General features: G+C 43.3%; 2 protein-coding genes across 2 annotated transcripts; both read left to right on the forward strand.

Moving 5' to 3' along the window:
- Positions 1 to 404: 404 nt before the first annotated feature.
- On the forward strand, positions 405 to 4427 carry LOC118370418 (cell surface glycoprotein 1-like). Its single transcript, XM_035755415.2, has one exon. It carries the CDS (start codon positions 405 to 407, stop codon positions 2823 to 2825), a length of 2421 nt encoding a protein of 806 aa, XP_035611308.2. The 3' UTR covers positions 2826 to 4427.
- Positions 4428 to 5288: 861 nt separating this feature from the next.
- Positions 5289 to 20948, forward strand: LOC118370419 (ribonuclease ZC3H12A-like). The gene is made up of 6 exons (XM_052472768.1): positions 5289 to 5416; positions 10344 to 10920; positions 14124 to 14263; positions 17556 to 17790; positions 18422 to 18522; positions 18696 to 20948. The coding sequence occupies exons 2-6, from the start codon at positions 10379 to 10381 to the stop codon at positions 19853 to 19855; spliced, it is 2178 nt and encodes a 725-aa protein (XP_052328728.1). The 5' UTR covers positions 5289 to 5416; positions 10344 to 10378; the 3' UTR covers positions 19856 to 20948.
- Positions 20949 to 24047: the final 3099 nt, after the last annotated feature.

The following is a 24047-nucleotide window of genomic DNA, read 5'->3' on the forward strand; positions in this document are numbered from 1 at the left end:
AAGGGATGAGTATCTGGAATGCTAGAGAATCTATCAAGGATTTGATTAAGAAATCCAAAGATAATGTATGGACGAAGACGTTGGTCCCCCACATGCGAGACGCGAGAAGGAAGATCGTCTTTGTGCAGAGTACCAATTTCAATGTCGGAACCCTTAACCATAACACTTTCGTCACTTACGATGGATGGTTCAAAAACATTGAAAACAAGATGAAAACGATCACAAAACGTCTGAAAGAAGCTCAAAATAATTGTGCTCATACAATTTCCTTGACTGACACATCCGCCACAGGCTTTTTCATAGGCCCTAAAACTGTGGCCAAAGTGGTTAATGATCAGCTCAATAAGCTCTTAGGTAAACTAAAGACAGGCTCTGATAAACCAAACTGCTTGGGGGTAATCAGCATGGACTTTCCCAGTCCAGACCTCATCCAGAACATCATTGAGATAAATAGGCAACAAGGAAGAGGTTCATCTGAACGCCTAGTAGAGCCTGAACCAGAGCCTGAACCAGAGCGTGAACCAGCAGAGCTTGAACCAGCAGAGCATGAAGAACCTGAGCCATCAGAGACTGAACCAGCAGAGCCTGTAGAACCTGAACCAACACAACCCGAGCCAATAGAAGAGCCTGAACCAGAGCCGGAACCAGCAGAGCCTGAACCAACAGAGCATGACAAACCTGAACCAGCAGAGCCTGAACCAGCAGAGCCTGAGCCAGGAGAGCCTGAGCCAGTAGAAGATCCTGAACCAGTAGAAGAGCCTGAACCAGCAGAGTCTGAACCAGCAGAGCCTGAACTTGCAGAACCTGAACCAGCAGAGCCTGAACCAGCAGTGCCTGAACTCGCAGAACCTGAACCAGTAGAGCCTGAGCCAGTAGAGCCTGAGCCCGCAGAGCCTGAACCTGCAGAGCTTGGACCAGCAGAGCCTGAACCTGCAGAGCTTGGAGAATCTGAACAAAGAGAGCCTGAACCAGCAGAGCCTGAAGAACCTGAACCAGCAGAGCTTGAGCCAGGAGAAGAGCATGAACCAGCAGAGCCTGTACCAGTAGATTCTGAACCTTTAGGGGAGCCTGGACCAGCAGAGCCTGAGCCAGTAGAGCCTGAACCAGCAGAGCCTGAACTCGCAGAACCTGAACCAGCAGAGCCTGAGCCAGTAGAGTCTGAACCTTCAGGGGAGCCTGAACCTGCAGAGCTTGAACCAGCAGAACCTGAACCAGCAGAACATGAAGAACCTGAACCAGCAGAGCCTGAACCAGCAGAGTCTGTACCAGTAGATTCTGAACCTTCAGGGGAGCCTGAACCAGTAGCGCCTGTACCAGCAGAGCCTGAGCCAGTAGAGCCTGAACCAGCAGAGCCTGAACCAGCAGAGCATGAAGAACCTGAACCAGGAGAACCTGAACCAGCAGAGCATGAACCAGCAGAGCCTGAGCCAGTAGAAGAGGATGAACCAGCAGAGCCTGTACCAGTAGATTCGGAACCTCCAGGGGAGCCTGAACCAGTAGAGCCTGAACCAGTAGAGCCTGAACCAGCAGAGCCTGAACCTGCAGAACGTGAGCCTGCAGAGCCTGAACCTGTAGAGATTGGACCAGCAGAGCCTGAACCAGGAGAGCCTGAACCAGCAGAGCCTGAACCAGGAGAGCCTGAACCTTCAGAGCTTGGACTAGCAGAACCACAACCAGCAGAGCATGAAGAACCTGAACCAGCAGAGCCTGAACTCACAGAACCTGAACCAGCAGAGCCTCAGCCAGTAGAGTCTGAACCTTCAGGGGAGCCTGAACCTGCAGAGCTTGAACCAGCAGAACCTGAACCAGCAGAACATGAAGAACCTGAACCAGCAGAGCCTGAACCAGCAGAGTCTGTACCAGTAGATTCTGAACCTTCAGGGGAGCCTGATCCAGTAGAGCCTGAACCTGCAGAGCTTGAACCAGCAGAGCCTGAACCAGCAGAGCATGAAGAACCTGAACCAGGAGAACCTGAACCAGCAGAGCCTGAACCAGCAGAGCCTGAGCCAGTAGAAGAAGATGAACCAGCAGAGCCTGTACCAGTAGATTCGGAACCTTCAGGGGAGCCTGAACCAGTAGAGCCTGAACCAGCAGAGCCTGAGCCAGTAGAGCCTGAACCTGCAGAACCTGAGCCTGCAGAGCCTGAACCTGTAGAGATTGGACCAGCAGAGCCTGAACCAGGAGAGCCTGAGCCAGCAAAGCCTGAGCCACCAGAGCCTGAACCTTCAGAGCTTGGACTAGCAGAACCACAACCAGCAGAGTATGAAGAACCTGAACCAGCAGAGCCCGAACCAGCAGAGCCTGAACCCGCAGAACCTGAACCCGCAGAACCTGAACTAGTACAGCCTGAACCAGCAGAGCCTGAGCCAGCAAAGCCTGAGCCACCAGAGCCTGAACCTTCAGAGCTTGGACTAGCAGAACCACAACCAGCAGAGCATGAAGAACCTGAACCAGCAGAGCCCGAACCAGCAGAGCCTGAGCCAGCAAAGCCTGAGCCACCAGAGCCTGAATCTTCAGAGCTTGGACTAGCAGAACCACAACCAGCAGAGCATGAAGAACCTGAACCAGCAGAGCCTGAACCAGCAGAGCCTGAATCAGTAGAGCCTGAGCCAGTAGAGCCTGCACCTGCAGATTCTGAATCGGTAAAGACTGACCCAGCAGAACCTGAGCCTAATGCCGCATTGCCTGAACCGGCAGAGCCTGATCCAGTAGCACCTGAACCAATAGAGCCTGGGGAGCCTGAACCTCCACGGGAGCCTGAACAACCTAAGGAAAAACCTAGGAAGAAGAAGAAATGTCATAAGAAACATAAGACTAACATATAAGTATTAACATACAATTCAGTTATTGTCCAATGAAACTCAGACCTGTGCCCAAACCACCCCAAAATATATACAATGTTAAATCTTCCAAACATTTATTTGTCCAGACTTCCAGTGTGTTCTGAGGCCATGGTAAGAGGCAGCTAAATAGACTGTAGTTGATGTGTTGTGAGATGAGAGTTCCACTCTTCTAATACAGTTTGAAACAATATACAGCAGAGGTGTCAAACTCATTCCACAGAGGGCCTAGAGTCTGCAGGTTAGACAACCAGTGGAGGGGAGTTCCTTACTAATTATTGACCTTATTTTAATCAATTAAGTACAAGGGAGGAGCAAAAACCCGCAGACACTCGGCCGTCCGTGGAACGAGTTTGACACGTGATACAGTATATCTGGTTCTTCTTTATGTACATTACAATTACGGTTGGCTCTCTTCTTCACTATTACATGTACATTTCACCTTAATAACATTTGAAATAAAGATTAAACCAATACATTTATCTGGTCTTCCTTCATGTACATCTTCATCAACTGAACCGACTAGGCTAGAGCAAGAGCTAGAGTTGCTTGAGTGAGAGCGTGAGAAGCAACCAGTAAGTTCCCCCTCTGCTGGAAGCAACACTGTCATTCCAATACACAGTCTGATGTTTTGAGTACAATTGCAATTGCATGTTTAATAGAGAAGACAAATGTGACACTACATTGCAGTTGAAAAGGTGATGGTTACTGGTAACTTACTGCTCACTTGGCACTATTTGATGATTTGTTTCCCACCCAAAGAATATTGCAACTTCTAACTCATAACTAAACCCACGGTCAGTAACTCCTAGAGGGTTAAATGTAATGGTTCTACTGGAACTAAAACATCACATTAATGTGGTCTTCCAAATGACCAGATCCTCCCTCTTGAAATGTATCTATTCAAAGATTTGGGGTTTATCATCGTTTTCTGCGATGAAACAGGAAATAAGTTTTAAAATAAGTCATACAGCAGAGTTTCTAAAAGTTTATCTTGAAAGGTAAGTCAAAAACAACTAGATATGTCCAGCAGACACACAGATTGTAATGTAATTACAATGTAAATTGTAATGCATATATTGCATATGCATATATTATGATCCATAAGAAAATAGCCGATGCATTAATCAGGTACTGCATAACAGGATTTTCTGAGTGCTCTTGAGAATGGAATATGAAAAAGAACTCAGACACATGCCTACATGATGAAGTCAGGTAAGAGCTTTAGGCATACAGTGCAGATAAAGGGTGTATTGTTCTGTCACATAGGTCATCAGACCACACAGGTGACTTCTCTGTCTGGTCTAACATGGGCTGGCTGGGCTGGGTCAAAGTTTCTACAAACAATGAGTTGGCCTTTATCCTCCTTTTATGGTGTAGGAAGGAAGATGTAGAGTAGTTATTTTCCAGCGTTGTCAATGGAATCTCAAATGCATACTTCCTTTTTTTGATTATGGACCATACAGTGGCTCTATAGACAGTAGATAATAGACGGTGCACTATAATAGTATTTATGACAGTGTAAAGCTCACCGCGATTACCAGCCTTTTTTCCCTTGATGTCATCAACAACCCTTAGAAAAGAAGATCCATCCATTGGCAGAAATCTATACAGAAAATAATAAGAAACTGCTGATTCACTAGGAACTATATGATGTGGCTCAAAACATGTTATTAAAATAAATACAAATGTTTTATGGTACAATCCTAGGCCATATTTTGTCTTTCTTTTCTTGTTAACTAGATATTCTTTGTTATTCTTTGTTAGCTAGCTAGCTAATTCCAGGAGAGTCCCTAGCAACTGGTAAGCAATTCAGCTAAGATAACTGTACAATTTTATGAAAAATAGTTACTTTTTCCAAAGCCTATCTTCTTTGTTTGTTGCTTGTTTTGTCTCCAATTCAGTCTTGCAGTTTTCTTTTGCTTTTTTCCCAATGTACTTCACTCTAAAAACCATTGTAAATTTCAATATTTGTAGCTAATTTATTTCAGCAGCTGCTGCTCAATTTGGAATCGAGACTACACAAATATTGTATTCAGTAGGCTATGCAGTAGCTATAATAGCTAATAGGAGCAATGACCATGGTCTATCAGTTGATAATAATATAGCTGCACTTGAAACTTGTTTGTAAAAGGTTGTTAAAAAAAACTGTTTAGTTAGCTGGTCAATTACTGAATTGGTTTACCGAGTGTCGCAGCGGTCTAAGGTACTGCATCTCCGCGTCACTATAGTACCTGGTTCGAATCCAGGCTGTATGTTATCTGGCCGTGATTTAAAATTCCATATAGCGGGGCCCGGGTTTGGCCGAACAAGGGCGTCATATAAATTGACTTTACCTAGTTAATTTTTTTATGATCAACTGCTGTTGGCCTGTTTCGATACCTCAAGAAAGGAAGACGGGAAAACCCCTCTATTTCCTCCTGTGGAGTTGAAGCGTATGACGTCATAGGGGGAAATATTTGCGTGGTGGCGGACTGTCTGTACTGACACTACTCACAGAGAGAGAGAGACATTTCACATGGATAGCAGCACGAACATTAAATTCAATCGCGAAACTGTTGGGCTATGAAATACTGGTAAGTAACTACATTTGACGGGCTAACTTTGTTTCTTATTTGGCAACGTGTTGACTGATTACGGTGTCAAAAGTTCAGGAATTTAGACTATGTGTTAAGGTTTTCCGAAACGGAATAAATTGCGGAACAAATCAAAGAAGGATAACTCGGGTTGATACTCATAGGCTACATTTAACATATCGCCTACAACATTTCTGGCAATGAACACCGGCAATTTAATTAATTTCCTTTAAATTCTCGAGTGGTCAACTATACATTTAGGCTATTGATACAGTAAACCAACGGGTCATTCCTAGGCCTACTGTACGTTGCCTTTTGGACCTCATAACTTTAGGTGCGGAAAAATGACGTTTCACTTTCAGCAAAACATATTGGTCAAGCCCAGGCATTTAAATCCCCTGTTAGGAAAACACATGACTACTCAATAAATAATGTTATCCATTGAACAGGAGTGTAGCCTATTAGTCGCTATTAGGTAGCCTAGTGGTTAGAGCGGTGGGTCACTAACCGAAAGGTTGGTTGCTCAAATCCCCGAGCTGACAAGCTGTCGTTCTGCCCCTGAACAAGGCAGTTGACCCACGGTTCTTAGACTGTCATTGACTTGCCTAGTTAAATAGCACAAGATGAACAACATGTAGAACTTTTATTTTCTGCACTGTAGGTCTGCTGTAAAGTCACAGTAAAGGAATATAATAGATAATAGACCATACACAATATACACATTTTTGTCTCAGAGCTTTTCGTATTATTCTGTATGTAAATTCAAGACGCCGCATATACGATAGGTTTCGTATGGTACTGTATGTATTAATTTTGTCGACGTCCATCACCCATTCTGTATGATATGCTACGAATTACAATTCGTATTATATGTTACGAATTTGAAAAACGTACAATATGTTACGAATTTTCCAAACGTTATAATTTTGAAAACGTATGACATGTTACGAATACTAACTAACGTTAGGGTTAAGCTTAGGAGTAAGATGGTTTAAGGTCATGGGTAGGGTTAGCTAACAGGTAGTTGAAGAGTTGCTATTTAGCTACAATATCAAAGTTGTCCGTGATGAGATTCAAACGCGCAACCTTTGGGTTGCTAAATGTTTGCGTTATACGCCCGTTTATCCACCCCAACCCCTTTGTCTTGAGTAGCTATCTGTTTTACAGTATGTAACCATACCAAACATAAAATATCATTAATATTTGAGTGTCCCTGATTTACATTTACTACGCAACATCTAGTCTATGAGACCATGCTGTTAGGTCGCATTCGATGATACCGACAGACAGGAGCACTTGTCATCAAGAGTTAAAAAGGTACAGATGTAGAATCTTAATTTGAGCCAGTATGCTACAGCAGGAAAATAATCCTGCAGCAACAGTAAATTTGAATTTTTATGTGGATTGTAATGAATGGGCATTTTTTGTTGGGGTTGATCCACTTTTCGTAAGGACATATCAATTCGGAAATTTCAAAGTGGAAATTACAAACTTCAGAAACCTTTTTATTTGTCAAATACACTAGAGGTGTAAAATGTCCTACATTGCAGGAAAGTTCTCCTGCAATAGGGTGATCAAATTAAGACTAACTTTAATCAGGATAACTTGATTTATCCTGATCATTTTTATTTATTTAACTTGGCAAGTCAATTAAGAACAAATTCAAAAAACCTTTTGGTTACTAGTCCAACGCTCTAACCACTAGACTACCTGCTGGTTACTAGTCCAACGCTCTAACCACTAGACTACCTACTGGTTACTAGTCCAACGCTCTAACCACAAGACTACCTGCTGGTTACTAGTCCAACGCTCTAACCACTAGACTACCTACTGGTTACTAGTCCAACGCTCTAACCACTAGACTACCTACATGTATGTATGTATGTATGTATGTATGTATGTATGTATGTATGTGTGTGTGTGTGTGTGTGTGTGTGTGTGTGTGTGTGTGTGTGTGTGTGTGTGTGTGTGTGTGTGTGTGTGTGTGTGTGTGTGTGTGTGTGTGTGTGTGTTTTGTTTGTTTGTTTGTTTGTTTGTTGTGTAACCCTGTGTTGTTTGTATCACTTTGCTTTATCTTGGCCAGGTCGAAGTTGTAAATGAGAACTTGTTCTCAACTGGCCTACTTGGTTAAATAAAGGTGTTCTCAACTGGCCTACCTGGTTAAATAAAGGTGTTCTCAACTGGCCTACCTGGTTAAATAAAGGTGTTCTCAACTGGCCTACTTGGTTAAATAAAGGTGTTCTCAACTGGCCTACTTGGTTAAATAAAGGTGTTCTCAACTGGCCTACCTGGTTAAATAAAGTTGTTCTCAACTGGCCTACCTGGTTAAATAAAGGTGTTCTCAACTGGCCTACCTGGTTAAATAAAGGTTAAATAAAATAATAATATGAATGTAATTGGCGACCCCCGGCCTAAGAGCTGTTAAACTAGTGGTCCTCTTAGTGTTTTTACTGATTTACATTCTGTTTATGAATAATTAAGTGATTAAAACGCAATTCTGTGACTGTACTCAGCTGTACTCAACACTGAACTCTACTGTAATCTACTGTACTCTACACTGAACTCTACTGTACTCTACACTGAACTCGACTGTACTCGACTGTACTCTACATGGAAATCTACTTTACTATACCGTTCTGTACTCTACAGTACTGTTCTGTTCTGCACTCCTCTACTGTACTGTCCTCTACTGTACTCTACTGTACTGTTCTCTACTGTACTGTTCTCTACTGTACTGTACTGTACTCTACTGTACTGTACTGTACTCTACTGTACTGTTCTCTACTCTACTGTACTGTTCTCTACTCTACTGTACTGTACTCTACTGTACTGTACTCTACTGTACTGTACTCTACTGTACTGTACTGTACTCTACTGTACTGTACTCTACTGTACTGTTCTCTACTGTACTGTACTGTTCTCTACTGTACTGTTCTCTACTGTACTGTACTGTACTCTACTGTACTGTACTGTACTCTACTGTACTGTTCTCTACTGTACTGTACTGTACTCTACTGTACTGTTCTGTACTCTACTGTACTGTACTCTATTGTACTGTTCTGTACTCTACTGTACTGTACTGTACTGTTCTCTACTCTACTCTACTGTACTGTACTGTTCTCTACTGTACTGTTCTCTACTGTACTGTTCTCTACTGTACTGTTCTCTACTGTACTGTTCTGTACTCTACAGAGCTTTACTGTACTGTTCTCTACTGTACTGTTCTCTACTGTACTGTTCTCTACTGTACTGTTCTCTACTGTACTGTACTCTACTGTACTGTTCTGTACTCTACAGAGCTTTACTGTACTGTTCTCTACTGTACTGTACTGTACTCTACTGTACTGTTCTGTACTCTACAGAGCTTTACTGTACTGTTCTCTACTGTACTGTACTGTGCTGTACTGTACTGTACTGTACTGTTCTCTACTGTACTGTACTCTACTGTACTGTTCTGTACTCTACAGAGCTTTACTGTGCTGTACTTTGATGTCTAAACTTGTGAAACATAGATGTATATGATTGGTACTGTCCGGACCAAGGACATTTGGTCTTTTTGGGGGCAGAGCTCATTAAAATTGTCTAGAATAATACCCAAATATGCAAAGGAGGATAATACATATTTATACCTTTGTGTAATAGGTACATCACCATGAAGAGAATGACATTAATATTACATTTACATTACATTTAAGTCATTTAGCAGACGCTCTTATCCAGAGCGACTTACAAATTGGTGCATTCACCTTATGACATCCAGTGGAACAGCCACTTTACAATAGTGCATCTAAATCTTTTAAGGGGGGATTACTTTATCCTATCCTAGGTATTCCTTAAAGAGGTGGGGTTTCAGCTGTCTCCGGAAGGTGGTGATTGACTCCGCTGTCCTGGCGTCGTGAGGGAGTGTGTTCCACCATTGGGGAGCCAGAGCAGCGAACAGTTTTGACTGGGCTGAGCGGGAACTGTACTTCCTCAGTGGTAGGGAGGCGAGCAGGCCAGAGGTGGATGAACGCAGTGCCCTTGTTTGGGTGTAGGGCCTGATCAGAGCCTGGAGGTATTGAGGTGCCGTTCCCCTCACAGCTCCGTAGGCAAGCACCATGGTCTTGTAGCGGATGCGAGCTTCAACTGGAAGCCAGTTGTATCCACAGTAATATCCATAGTTATGTATTTCTGTGTAGTACAGATCAGGGACCAATGATGCAATTACGTTACTGCAATTCTGTTACTGGCTGTAAATCCACCTCGCTCTAGTGGAATAAGCTAAATAGACTTTTTTCAAAGTCTGTGTGTCATGTCATAGCTGATACTCCATGCTCTCTGCAGCCATTTTGGAATTGCCTTATTCTTACTATCAATAGTAATTTGGGACCCCGACTGAGTTCCATATATATATATATACAGTACAAGTCAAAAGTTTTAGAACCTACTCATTCACGGGTTTTTCTTTATTTTTACTATTTTCTACATCAAAACTATGAAATAACACATATGAAATCATATAGTAACCAAATAAGTGTTAAACAAATCAAAATATATTTTATATTAGAGATGCCTTGATGACAGCTTTGCACACTCAACGTCAGTACTAACATTCCATTTACATTTGAGTAATTTAGCAGACGCTCTCATCTAGAGCTACTTACAGTTGGGTGAGACGACCACATATCGCAGTCATAACAAATACATTTTCCCTCCAATAAAGTAGTTATCTGTTCTACTAAAGTAAGATGTGATCCATTTTCAGACGGCAAGAAAATGATTGAAGTGTTGATAACTTAAATGACAAGCTGAATTGTAGTCTACTGGTGTATGTACTGTAGAGCTGATGTGTGTTTATTTTCAACCCTTTTCTGTTTGTATTATGACCTCAAACTTTTAAATAGCCCTTTTTCACACACCCACAATAATGATATCTTTTTTTAAACAGGTGTCATATATGAGACCTGCCTGAAAGAGTGAGAGATGAAGATTGGTGCTATCTCAATGCTGAGCCCGGTCAAAGATGTCTTACCATGGAAAGAGTTCTCCCACACAGCCCGTCTGAGCCCCACAGAGCCCCACGACACAGTTGGATGGCTGTCCACTCTGCCTGCCCTTCACAGTCATCATCCACCCTGTCCCATCTGTGAGAGAATGCACCCTAGTGGTACCCACTGCTCTGCCCCGGAGGAGAGCGGCAAGACCTCCACAGAACCTGGAGAGGCTCAGCTGGACTTCTACCTTAAACTGGGCTACTCCCCAGCGCAGGTCTGGACCGTGTTGCAGAAGTTTGGCCTGAACACAGACACTAACAGGGTTCTGGGGGAGCTGGTGCGGACGGGAGCCAGTCTAGAAGGAATTGAGAAGGAGCGGGAGAAGGAGGGAGCCCCGTCTATCCTGGTGTCCCGAGGGGAGACCCTCAGTAACCTGCCCCTCACCCCTCCACCCAGCCGGAGCCATGTACCCAGTGAGGAGGGAGATGCCCTGAGACCCATAGTGATCGATGGGAGCAACGTGGCTATGAGGTGAGCAGAGTTTCACTCGTTTTCAGTTTTCCACTCACCACTCCCAGACATTGCTAGCAACATTTTTGGTTGAAAAATAGTCAATAAATACGTGTGTCCATTTTAATGGAAAACTATCACAGTAAGGTAATTAATTGTTACCCAGAAATGATTTAGTACTGATATAAAAGGCATACTGCCTTTAACAGGCTCTAGAGTGGCGCAGTGGTCTACGGTACTGTATCTCAGTGCTAGAGGTGTCACTACAGACCCTGGTTCGATTCCATGGCTGTATCACAACCGCCCGTGATTGGCAGTCCCATGTGGCGCCGCACAATTGACCCAGCGTCGTTTGGGTTTGGCCGGGGTAAAACAGATTATGTTCATGGGAAAAGGGTAGATACAGGTTAGACCAGCCTTCATCATATCTCTCTCCAGTAGTTGTAGTTAAGCGTTTCTAGGAGCTTGTGGTTTGGCAGAAAGCCTGTAAAGAAGGTGCTGTGCCAGAAGAATTCACTGTCTTCAAGAACAGATCATTTCCTTATTGCACTAAACTCCTACCCATACTTCTCTAGATAAACCAGCCCTTACCCCTCATAATTACTTCTCTAGATAAACCAGCCCTTACCCCTCATAATTACTTCTCTAGATAAACCAGCCCTTACCCCTCATAATTACTTCTCTAGATAAACCAGCCCTTACCCCTCATAATTACTTCTCTAGATAAACCAGCCCTTACCCTCATAATTACTTCTCTAGATAAACCAGCCCTTACCCCTCATAATTACTTCTCTAGATACACCAGCCCTTACCCCTCATAATTACTTCTCTAGATACACCAGCCCTTACCCCTCATAATTACTTCTCTAGATAAACCAGCCCTTACCCCTCATAATTACTTCTCTAGATAAACCAGCCCTTACCCCTCATAATTACTTCTCTAGATAAACCAGCCATTACCCCTCATAATTACTTCTCTAGATAAACCAGCCATTACCCCTCATAATTACTTCTCTAGATAAACCAGCCCTTACCCCTCATAATTACTTCTCTAGATAAACCAGCCCTTACCCCTCATAATTACTTCTCTAGATAAACCAGCCCTTACCCCTCATAATTACTTCTCTAGATAAACCAGCCCTTACCCCTCATAATTACTTCTCTAGATAAACCAGCCATTACCCCTCATAATTACTTCTCTAGATAAACCAGCCATTACCCCTCATAATTACTTCTCTAGATAAACCAGCCCTTACCCCTCATAATTACTTCTCTAGATAAACCAGCCATTACCCCTCATAATTACTTCTCTAGATAAACCAGCCATTACCCTCATAATTACTTCTCTAGATAAACCAGCCCTTACCCCTCATAATTACTTCTCTAGATAAACCAGCCCTTACCCCTCATAATTACTTCTCTACATAAACCAGCCCTTACCCCTCATAATTACTTCTCTAGATTTACTCCAGCCCTTACCCCTCATAATTACTTCTCTAGATAAACCAGCCCTTACCCCTCATAATTACTTCTCTACATAAACCAGCCCTTACCCCTCATAATTACTTCTCTAGATTTACTCCAGCCCTTACCCCTCATAATTACTTCTCTAGATTTACTCCAGCCCTTACCTCTCATAATTACGTCTCTAGATAAACCAGCCCTTACCCCTCATAATTACTTCTCTAGATACACCAGCCCTTACCCCTCATAATTACTTCTCTACATAAACCAGCCCTTACCCCTCATAATTACTTCTCTAGATAAACCAGCCCTTACCCCTCATAATTACTTCTCTAGATACACCAGCCCTTACCCCTCATAATTACTTCTCTAGATAAACCAGCCCTTACCCTTCATAATTACTTCTCTAGATAAACCAGCCCTTACCCCTCATAATTACTTCTCTAGATTGACTCCTACCCTTAACCCTCATAATTACTTCTCTAGCTAAACTCCAGCCCTTACACCCCATAATTACTTCTCTAGATTGACTCCTACCCTTACCCCTCATAATTACTTCTCTAGATTGACTCCTACCCTTACCCCTCATAATTACTTCTCTAGCTAAACTCCAGCCCTTACACCCCATAATTACTTCTCTAGATTGACTCCTACCCTTACCCCTCATAATTACTTCTCTAGATTGACTCCTACCCTTACCCCTCATAATTACTTCTCTAGATTTTCTCCACCCTTACCCCTCATAATTACTTCTCTAGCTAAACTCCAGCCCTTACACCCCATAATTAGGATCTAGCTCGAAGTCGAGAATGGTAACACTGTTTCAGCCCTGCTTTTATGTCTATTGTTTCAACACTCCACCAGCCACTCAGTCAGGTGTCACTGTTAGCCTGGGGGAGAGTTAACCATTTCACACCCCCATCACTCTCCCTTCTGCTGCTCCTCTGTCTCCTTTGGCCTTCTGCCCACTTTGATACAACATTTGTACAGGCATGTCTCTCCCTCATTGCTCTGACATGCAAATTTGAGCATGCAAATCAGTGCACAGTGCAACAGGAACAGACCTGACTGCATTCTATGCCCTGCCTGCCCTACTGGACATACATCAGCTAATTAGCTCCAAGTGATTTTAATTTTGGAAATGTGTCGCGAGGTATTCCCACACATAGAGATATATATGATCGTATTCAAATGTAAGCAAGGGTTGAATTTTTATGTTTTAGTCGAATATATAATATCTGTTTGGGCTTCTTGCAGTCAATTCGCAGACCACAAATGATTTGTAATTATGTTCCAGCCCCTTGACCATCCACTCAGATGAATCTAGTTGATTATCGCTGGTCTAGATTCTAGTAATAGTCCTACTGTAGCTAGTTGGTAGGTGGTCTACTGTGAGAACAGGGACCGTTTGAGTTGTGTATACACAGCTAAAACATTTGCATTGCAAATGCCTGTGATATTGTGTGTACATGTAGCTAAGTGCTTTCAAATGAAAAATAACTGTTGTAGTAATCGCGGGCCCTCCCTCTCCAAATGTGTCTATTGATATAGCTCTTGAGGTACAGGTTGCGTTCCAAATGGCACCCTCTCCCTATAAAGTGCACTTTTGACTAGGGCCCATAGGGTGCCAATTGGGACGCAAGCCAATGAGTCAGCGTAGGAGGTTATTTTTCCTTACCCTTACCACACAGGTAAGTCATTATGAGTGGGATTGGCTTGCTTGCTCAACAATATTTATTTATATTGCCCTTCTGTTGTAGCCACGGGAACAAGGAAATGTTTTCCTGCCTGGGAATCCAGCTGGCAGTAAACTTCTTCCTGGACAGAGGTCATACGGACATCACTGTGTTTGTTCCCTCGTGGAGGAAAGAGCAGCCTAGACCAGATGTCCTCATCACAGGTAAGATGTCGGGAATACACTGCCAGGCACGGGGCCCGACGTCTACTTCCACGTCTGTATCTCAGCCCTCATTGTATTGAATACAGTTTCCTCCTCAAGCCATCCCACTGGGCACAGACATCATTTCAACCTTTAGTTTTGATTTGGTTGAGTTGTCAACTAACGTGAATTTATCGTGAAATCAACAAAAAAATGTCACCATGTCATTGGATTTGGGTATAAAGTTGGGTAAAATAAAAAAAAGACAACTCTTTTGCAAATTTGATCAGTTTTCCATGTCGATTCAACATCCTCACATAAATTATTTTGTTGAATTGACGTGGAAACAATGTTGATTCAACCTGTTTTTGCCCAGTGGGACAAACACAATGAAACATTGAGTTTCTATGTTATTTTAATCAGAGTGATTAAAATCAGCTGTGATTTTATTTATTTTTTACTTTTTTTTCCCCCCTTTATTTAAATAGGCAAGTCAGTTAAGAACAAATTCTTATTTTCAATGACGGCCTAGGAACAGTGGGTTAACAGCCTGTTCAGGGGCAGAATGACAGATGTGTACATTGTCAGCTCGGGGATTTGAACTTGCAACCTTTTGGTTACTAGTCCAATGCTCTAACCACTAGGCTACCCTGCCGCCCCAATATAGAGTATATTTAAGCAATAACACCTGAACGGGTGTGGTAAATGGCCAATATACCACACTTAGGGCTCTTCTTATGCACGACGCATCATGGAGTTCTATATTGGCCACATACCACAATCCCCTATTATAAACTGGTTAATTGGTTAATGTAATTAGAAGAGTAAAAATACATGTTTTGTCATACCCGTGGTATATGGTCTGATATACCATGGCTTTCAGCCAATCAGCATTCAGGGCTCAAATCACCTAGTTTCTAATATATAATACGCTATGTGATATGTTGACTTCAGGAAATATGCATACAAGCACAATGTTTGAGTAGAGAGCGTGTCTCTTTGAACATGTGTGAGCAGGAAACCGTTTGGTATATGGACTTGTTTGGCTTTTTCCAGTTGCTGAACTTGAGATCAGATCAGCGATCAAAGTGATGCAACTCCACAACTCTGGGAAGTGACAGCAGTGGGGAGCAGGAGGGGAAACCCCAAAACTGATATTTCTGTTTCACTATGTCTCTCATTCAGCTGATTAAACTAGGGACTTTTATCAGCGCATTTATCACTTCCTGCAGTAGCATGTAAAAACCGTCTTCTCATGGTGAGCATGGCTGACCTAGTTACTGTCAATTAGAGGCCTTCACTGGTCCAAAGAGTTGTACCCATTCCTAAATGGGCCTGGGGTATCCCCATCTGGACCTGATATGTATAAATATGTTTTTTGTAAATATAGAGACCAATTCCAAACGGGCCCGATGATAACTATATATATATGCCATTTAGCGGACGCTTTTATCCAAAGCGACTTACAGTGATGTGTGCATACATTCTACGTATGGGTGGTCCCAGGAATCGAACCCACTACCCTGGCGTTACAAGCGCCATGCTCTACCAACTGAGCTACAGAAGGACACCCGTTCTGTATAGACCTGATCGGATCCAGACCCGATTAGAGTGAGGGAAGCAGATGAGTCATTTTATAAGCTACTAAAAGCGCGAGGGAGAGGAGGTAGAGAGCCCCTGGCAGTGCTGTGTGTATAGGCTACTGTGAGTGTAAGAGGAGGTAGAGAGCCTCTGGCAGTGCTGTGTGTATAGGCTACTGTGAGTGTAAGAGGAGGTACAGAGCCTCTGGCAGTGCTGTGTGTATAGGCTACTGTGAGTGTAAGAGGAGGTACAGAGCCTCTGGCAGTGCTGTGTGTATAGGCTACTGTGAGTGTAAGAGGAGGTACAGAGCCTCTGGCAGTGCTGTGTGTATAGGCTACTGTGAGTGTAAGAGGAGGTAGAGCCTCTGGCAGTGCTGTGTGTATAGGCTACTGTGAGTGTAAGAGGAGGTAGAGAGCCTCTGGCAGTGCTGTGTGTATAGGCTACTGTGAGTGTAAGAGGAGGTAGAGCCCCTGGCAGTGCTGTGTGTATAGGCTACTGTGAGTGTAAGAGGAGGTAGAGAGCCTCTGGCAGTGCTGTGTGTATAGGCTACTTACTGTGAGTGTAAGAGGAGGTAGAGCCTCTGGCAGTGCTGTGTGTATAGGCTACTGTGAGTGTAAGAGGAGGTAGAGAGCCTCTGGCAGTGCTGTGTGTATAGGCTACTGTGAGTGTAAGAGGAGGTAGAGCCTCTGGCAGTGCTGTGTGTATAGGCTACTGTGAGTGTAAGAGGAGGTAGAGCCTCTGGCAGTGCTGTGTGTATAGGCTACTGTGAGTGTAAGAGGAGGTAGAGAGCCTCTGGCAGTGCTGTGTGTATAGGCTACTGTGAGTGTAAGAGGAGGTAGAGCCTCTGGCAGTGCTGTGTGTATAGGCTACTGTGAGTGTAAGAGGAGGTAGAGCCTCTGGCAGTGCTGTGTGTATAGGCTACTGTGAGTGTAAGAGGAGGTAGAGCCTCTGGCAGTGCTGTGTGTATAGGCTACTGTGAGTGTAAGAGGAGGTAGAGAGCCTCTGGCAGTGCTGTGTGTATAGGCTACTGTGAGTGTCAGCAAGTGACATGGAAACAGGGAGGAGGGAGGGAGAGACGAAAAGCAGCAACCAACCAAGTCGACTCGCATTATAGTAGGCTAATATCTACCATAGCTAGGTTCTATATCATCCGATATGATTACGTAGTACCGGTCTTGACCGCATCAAACTGGGAGAAGCTAGTTGAGCTAGCAAGCAAGGCTAATTGAGGAAACATTCGCTTTCTCATCCTACACAGTTGAAACTCCATTCTATTCCATTCCATTCAATATGAAGTAACAGCCTGTACCCAATTACGGCAGGGTAGCCTAGTGGTTAGAGCGTTGGACTAGTAACTAGAAGACTAGAAAGGTTGCAAGTTTGAATCCCCGAGCTGACAAGGTACAAATATGTCATTCTGATCCTGAATAGGCAGTTAACCCACTGTTCCTAGGCAGGCATTGAAAATAAGAATTTGTTCTTAACTGACTTGTCTAGTTAAATAAAGGTAAAATGTATATCTTAAACAGTTTGGCAACAAAATATGACAATGTGAGGGATAAAGTAAAGTGTGCTAAACAAGTTGTGAAATCTGTTTCCTGGAAACAATATTTTTACATACAGACCAGGATTAGGGGTGGTAAATGCATGATTAATCTCTTAAATAATACTTAACCATGCAATGAGTTAATCATCAATGATCTAATTGAAGTATTTTTCTCTGTTTCTAAAGATCAACACATTTTGCGTGAGCTGGAGAGGAAGAAGATCGTGGTGTTCACCCCTTCGCGGCGTGTAGCGGGCAAACGTGTGGTCTGCTATGACGATCGCTTCATCGTCAAGCTGGCGCATGAGACCGCCGGCATCATCGTGTCCAACGACACCTACCGTGACCTTCAGGGCGAGAGACAGGACTGGAAGCGCTTCATTGAGGAGAGGCTACTCATGTACTCCTTCGTCAGTGACAAGTAAGTCTTGTGGTAGCTTACTATTAACCTTGAAATACACACAGTGGACAAATAAATTAATGTTTTACCTAATAGGTGGTTACAGTGGACAAATAAATTAATGTTTTACCTAATAGGTGGTTACAGTGGACAAATAAATTAATGTTTTACCTAATAGGTGGTTACAGTGGACAAATAACTAATTTTTTAACTTCTAGTTGGTTACAGTAGACAAATAACTAATGTTTTAAATAATAGCTAATATGGTCACAGTTCTACAAATATCATGAATAAGCCATTTAAAAAAAAACATTTTTAACCTTTATTTAACGAGGCAAGTCAGTTAAGAACAAATTCTTATTTACAATGACGGCCTAGAAACAGTGGGTTAACTGCCTGTTCAGGGGCAGAACAACAGATTTGTACCTTGTCAGCTTGGGAGTTTGAACTTGCAACCTTCCAGTTACTAGTCCAATGCTCTAATCACTAGGCTACCCTGCCGCCCATTGCTTACTTGTATAATTTGTAAATATTTTATACTTATAAATCTGTATAACTGCACAATTGAGGTATGCAAATTATGCATTGTTGTTCAGTGTACATTAGCCACAGTGTAGTGGGAATCTAAACTCTACTCCCCCCCTTATCTCAGGTTCATGCCCCCTGATGACCCTCTGGGTCGTCATGGTCCCACCCTGGAGAACTTTCTACGGAAGGTTCCTCGTTTGCCACGGAAACAGCTGTGCCCTTATGGTGAGGTCATATCTCTACTAGGGTCATCCTGTGGTTGACCTTACATCTGGGGGGACATTTGCAAATAATTATTGACAAACTGACACCAATACTGTAAGTAATAAATGTACTGTACTGTATGTGCTGAAACTCAACGGTACTAATGAACTATTGTTTACATTTCATGAATCTAGGAAGGAAATGCACTTATGGGATGAAGTGTAAATTCTACCACCCGGAACGAGCCAACCAATCCCGTTGCTCTCTGGCTGACGAGCTGCGGAAGAAGGCCAAGCTATCTTTATCAGAACAAAAACACCCCACTGCAGGTGCTGGACCTGCCTATGGCCTTTCTCTGGAGGAGGGGATGGCTCAGAAACTGCCTCTAGGCCAGAGGAATGGCTCCCTGAAGAAAGGCCACATCAGTGAGAATGTGCTTCTGATCAAGGGAAGCCATCGTTCCAGCCAGAGGTCCCCAACTAAGAAGGACAAGACCAACCGGCACTTGACCAATCTGGACTCGGCCCTGCCCAGTGGCTCTCAATCCCCGACAGACCTGGACTCGGCCCTGCCCAGTGGCTCTCAATCCCCGACAGACCTGGACTCGGCCCTGCCCAGTGGCTCTCAATCCCCGACAGACCTGGACTCGGCCCTGCCCAGTGGCTCTCAGGAGCGACTAGATTCTGGTCTTGGCTCCTTCGAGAGCCAGGTGTCTGACCCCTCCAGGGACCACTGTGACTGTTATGGGAAAGCTGGTTTTAGGAACTGCCTGTCCCCCCCCAGTATGAGACAACAAATCTATTCCCTGCCTAGCAACCTGCCTTCTAGCTGCAGCTCTCATCCTCCTCAGCCTTTACCGGGCCCCAGCACAGGATACCAACAACATCGCAGCAGGGGCCCGGCCAGCATCCACAACAACACCCACAGCCCACATCACAGCATGGGCCCAGCCAGCACCTACCACCCAGACAAGATAACCTACAGCCCCACCTATTACCTCAGCTATGGGGCACCGATATATCCAGTTGGGAAGCATCAGTACAGGTATCCCAGTGACTTCCAACAGGAGAACAGGGCCCACCCTCCACAGCAGACCTACTGGTCCGATCCGTTCGGGACTTATCCTCAGACTCTCCATAGCACTGCTCAAATGGAGAAGCAGAGACACTGGCTCCTCCCCCGGACACAGCCCCACCCCCACGGGGAGAGCAGGGAGAGAGAGGAGGTCAGGAAGAAGCTGCTGGCTATCTTTAACGGCCGTCTGGTGGACAAGGTCATGGACATGTTTCCCCAGCTCATGGACCCACAGAGATTGGCTGCTGAGATCCTCATCCTGCAGTCTCCAGGCCTGTGATTGGCTCGTTGCTCTTCTATGGTGGGGACTGGGAATTTTAGTTTCTTTCAATTGAAAGAATCTCTTGTAAAAAAAAATGCAAGCTCCTGTAAAGATCTTCCTACTGTATGTGCATTGATCTTCCTACTGTATGTGCTCTGCTCAATGTGTTCTTGCCACGTGTTTCAGGAACTATGTTGCTTATAGCGCTTCTGATAGCGTGGAACCTGAGGCAATGGATTGTTGATGCAAATGGCATCTTTTGGGGGGAAAAAAATATTATTTCTAGACTCTTGAATGTATTTGATGGGAAAATGTAATGTATTTGAGAAACAATATTCTTACATTTTTATTTCACCTTTATTTAACCAGGTAGGCAAATTGAGAACAAGTTCTCATTTACAACTGCAACCTGGCCAAGATAAAGCAAAGCAGTTCGACAAAAACAGAGTTACACTTTTCATTTTTTTTTTACCTTTATTTAACCAGGCAAGTCAGTTAAGAACACATTCTTCTTTTCAATGACGGCCTGGGAACAGTGGGTTAACTGCCTGTTCAGGGGCAGAGCGACAGATTTGTACCTTGTCAGCTCAGGGGTTTGAACTTGCAACCTTGCGGTTACTAGTCCAACGCTCTAACCACCCTGCCGCCCCACATAGACAAACGAACAGTCAAATAACACAATAGAAGGAAAAAAAAATTGATGTATGCATATGTATGATGTGTTCTGAGGTCTATGTATCAAGATGAGTTATGGCATAAAGAGTTTTATTGGCACTGTGTGCCATTATGGTGGGTCACAGCTAGCTATCTAGCTAGTACGCAAGTGAAGTAGATGCCCTGTTCTTGTTTTTTTGAATAACATTAAAGCTGGAATTCATACTTCGCTATACAGCCACGTCCGTTTGAGACCTTACAACAACAAAGATTTTACTTCAAACAGCCAACACAGCCCCCCAGACATAGAATCGGCAGAATATGAGTTGTGTTTTCCAGACGTTCCTCTCCTCCTTTCTTCAAACAACCAACACAGCCCCCCAGACATAGAATCGGCAGAATATGAGTTGTGTTTTCCAGACGTTCCTCTCCTCCTTTCTTCAAACAACCAACACAGCCCCCAGACATAGAATCGGCAGAATATGAGTTGTGTTTTCCAGACGTTCCTCTCCTCCTTTCTTCAAACAACCAACACAGCCCCCCAGACATAGAATCGGCAGAATATGAGTTGTGTTTTCCAGACGTTCCTCTCCTCCTTTCTTCAAACAACCAACACAGCCCCCCAGACATAGAATCGGCAGAATATGAGTTGTGTTTTCCAGACGTTCCTCTCCTCCTTTCTTCAAACAACCAACACAGCCCCCCAGACATAGAATCGGCAGAATATGAGTTGTGTTTTCCAGACGTTCCTCTCCTCCTTTGTTCAAACAACCAACACAGCCCCCCAGACATAGAATCGGCAGAATATGAGTTGTGTTTTCCAGACGTTCCTCTCCTCCTTTGTTCAACAAAACAATAACAGTGGTGCTGTTTCACCTTATGCAGATTCCAGTTGTAATGTTCTGAGCAGAACAACATATGCATTTCTTTTAATGATAAAAATGCATTTTAAGTAGTACAGAAAACACACAAATATATCTAAAGTCTAAAAATAAAATACAAATATTTACAGTCAGAAGTAGAAGAGTAGAAAGACGTTGTGATTTGCCACTATCTAATAAATACCCATAATAAAACATTTTAAAAATCTACTTGTGTGCAGCAATGAGAGAACAGTGTATAATTCCAGATCATTGATTTGTGACAGGTTTTAGTTCCCTGCTGTGAGCTTTTGTTTCTTATTTTCTTCAGTGTACATGGAATTGTGGTATGGGATAGTCAATTAATAATTTCAGTGTTTTATGCAAACATTTAAAATAAAAACCTAAATATATTTAAAGGTTTGTGAATCTTGCTGTTTTTGACATATGGATTCTCACAATATACAGAATACAGGAAATCGCCTTGTTTTTATAACTATAGTCATGCCGGGATTCAGCCCGAGGTGCGTTCAAGAGCGATTGACATTTTAAGGTATTTTTCAGCGCTTACTCTGATTGCGAGCTCAACAAACACTACGACGCTTCGTGGGTGACGGTTGTTGATGTGTGCAGAGGGTCCCTGGTTCGCGCCCGGGTATGGGCGAGGGGACGGTATAAAGTTATACTGTTACATTGACAACGCTCTACAACACCACTTGGATGGAATCCTGCCTAATTATTTTTTGATAGGACCACATGTTGTGATTTTTATAGCTTAAAGGCTTCTACGCACCTATCCAACCACAGACAACCCAACTTGGAAAGATATGAACAAAACCTTAAAAGGGGCAATCTGCAATTTCTACATGTATTTTTGATAAATGTATCATATGCACCCATTGATTCTTTAAGAATATAACTTAGAAATGCTTCATGAGCTTAGTTCAACTGTCGTACCCCATCAGAACCCCCAAAATATAAGCTTGTTTAACTCCAATGTTTTTAAACAAAGTAAACATAAACAAACACTATATAGCCTCAAAACATGGTTAAAACTATACTTTGTATATCATGGATGGTCAGTCTTACATCCATAGCTCAGTCTATGAATTTGAAAGTGGTTACATTTCTCAAGCCCCATCCTTCAGCTTTTTACCAAAACGGGTGGCGAAAAACGCTTTATTGTTTCACCTGCTGATTGCCCCTTTAAGAGGCACATGCCGCATCCGCACATACAGTTCGTCTTTATATAAAGTGTTGTTATTGTACTGTTACAAAAGCTGAACCTGTGTCTCGTCTGCACAAGTGAATTCCTCTGTCACTCAATTTTAACACGATCACATGTCTGAAAGAAGCAAGCTCAGACACGATACTCATAAACATTCCATTGTGGAGAAATACGTTTTTATTTGTACTGATCATAAAACGTGGTGTACTTTCTCTAGGCTACTGGAGGAAGCACATTACGTACTGTAACTATTGTAAAACTAGGTGTGGTACTCAGAGTACATTACATTGTGTTCTCTTTACAGGTTTCTCCCTTTGACAAGTTGCAAGGCATACTAGAGTCATAGGGGATCACTTAACCTTCAGTTAGCATCACCGTAAAGATTGTCCTTAGCTGACGGAGTATACTGTATGTCAGTGAACTTTCAGGGCAGGGAGTTGAAAGCACTGACCTGTGAACTCGCCTAAACAGACAGAGAGAGAAAGAGAGAGGTCTGTGTGAGAGTAAAGTGGTTGTTCTGGAGAAGCAGAAAAGTGAAAGGTGAAAGGTGAGAGCATGTCTTCTTTGTCAAGACAATTTAACGCCTGCTTTGAATGGCATACACAGATTTATTTGTAAAACATGGTCTGAATTACTCATTGACATCTGGTTTTTGAATACAGATATAGTTCATAGTGACCAATATTTTAATGTTTTGCAAGTTGTGGCATGATGTCATAAACAGACTGGTACCCAGGCTACCAAGTTGTGGCATGATGTCACAAACAGACTGGTACCCAGGCTACCAAGTTGTGGCATGATGTCACAAACAGACTGGTACCCAGGCTACCAAGGAGTGGCATGATGGCACAAATAGATACCCCACATGAGTATATCAACCCCGAAGAAGATGATGGGTGTGTCAGCCTAGCCATCCTCTCCTAGGCACCATCTGTGAATTCAAATAAAATGCATATTATTACAAACATGGCAGCAGAACCCACAATTGTCACATCTGCTCCGGTGTCTTCTTGACCTGCAGTTACTCCCCCAGTACATTCGCTCCCTCTCCCTCTCTGTGCGATTGTGTGGTTGGAGACAGGTGTGCTGGAGTCAGAGCAGATCCCTACCAGCTGCAACTCGTTCCATAATCAAGACCTCTGCAAATACACTGTCCTGCCACTTCCACTCTGCCAGATCGTAATCTCTGCTCAGTCAGTTCATGATTATAGCCATTTATGATTATTCAAGATCCTGTTACTCTGCCTGACACCGGTTATCCTCTCATTGCAGTTACCGCTCTGTCTCTGGCTCCTGTCTCCCGATCCACATCTCACCACCCAACTACCTTGCTCTGGATTTTTATTTTTTTAAACATTTTTTTGTGTGAATTTTACCTCCTTTTCGTGGTATCAAATTGTTAGTAGTTACTCTCTTGTCTCATCGCTACAACTCCCGTACAGGCTAGGGAGAGACGAAGGTCGAAAGC

The sequence above is a fragment of the Oncorhynchus keta genome, chromosome 20 (genome assembly GCF_023373465.1).
Source record: "Oncorhynchus keta strain PuntledgeMale-10-30-2019 chromosome 20, Oket_V2, whole genome shotgun sequence".
Classification (NCBI taxonomy): Eukaryota; Metazoa; Chordata; class Actinopteri; order Salmoniformes; family Salmonidae; genus Oncorhynchus; species Oncorhynchus keta.

What these genes read in the sequence shown, in the direction of transcription:
- LOC118370419 (XM_052472768.1), top strand. Translation starts at nt 10,379, where the DNA reads ATGAAGATTGGTGCTATCTCAATGCTGAGCCCGGTCAAAGATGTCTTA. An exon ending in ACCAGATGTCCTCATCACAG is followed by an intron (nt 14,264 to 17,555) that starts GTAAGATGTCGG and finishes CTGTTTCTAAAG; the next exon opens with ATCAACACATTTTGCGTGAG. An exon ending in GAAACAGCTGTGCCCTTATG is followed by an intron (nt 18,523 to 18,695) that starts GTGAGGTCATAT and finishes TCATGAATCTAG; the next exon opens with GAAGGAAATGCACTTATGGG.
- LOC118370418 (XM_035755415.2), top strand. Translation starts at nt 405, where the DNA reads ATGGACTTTCCCAGTCCAGACCTCATCCAGAACATCATTGAGATAAAT.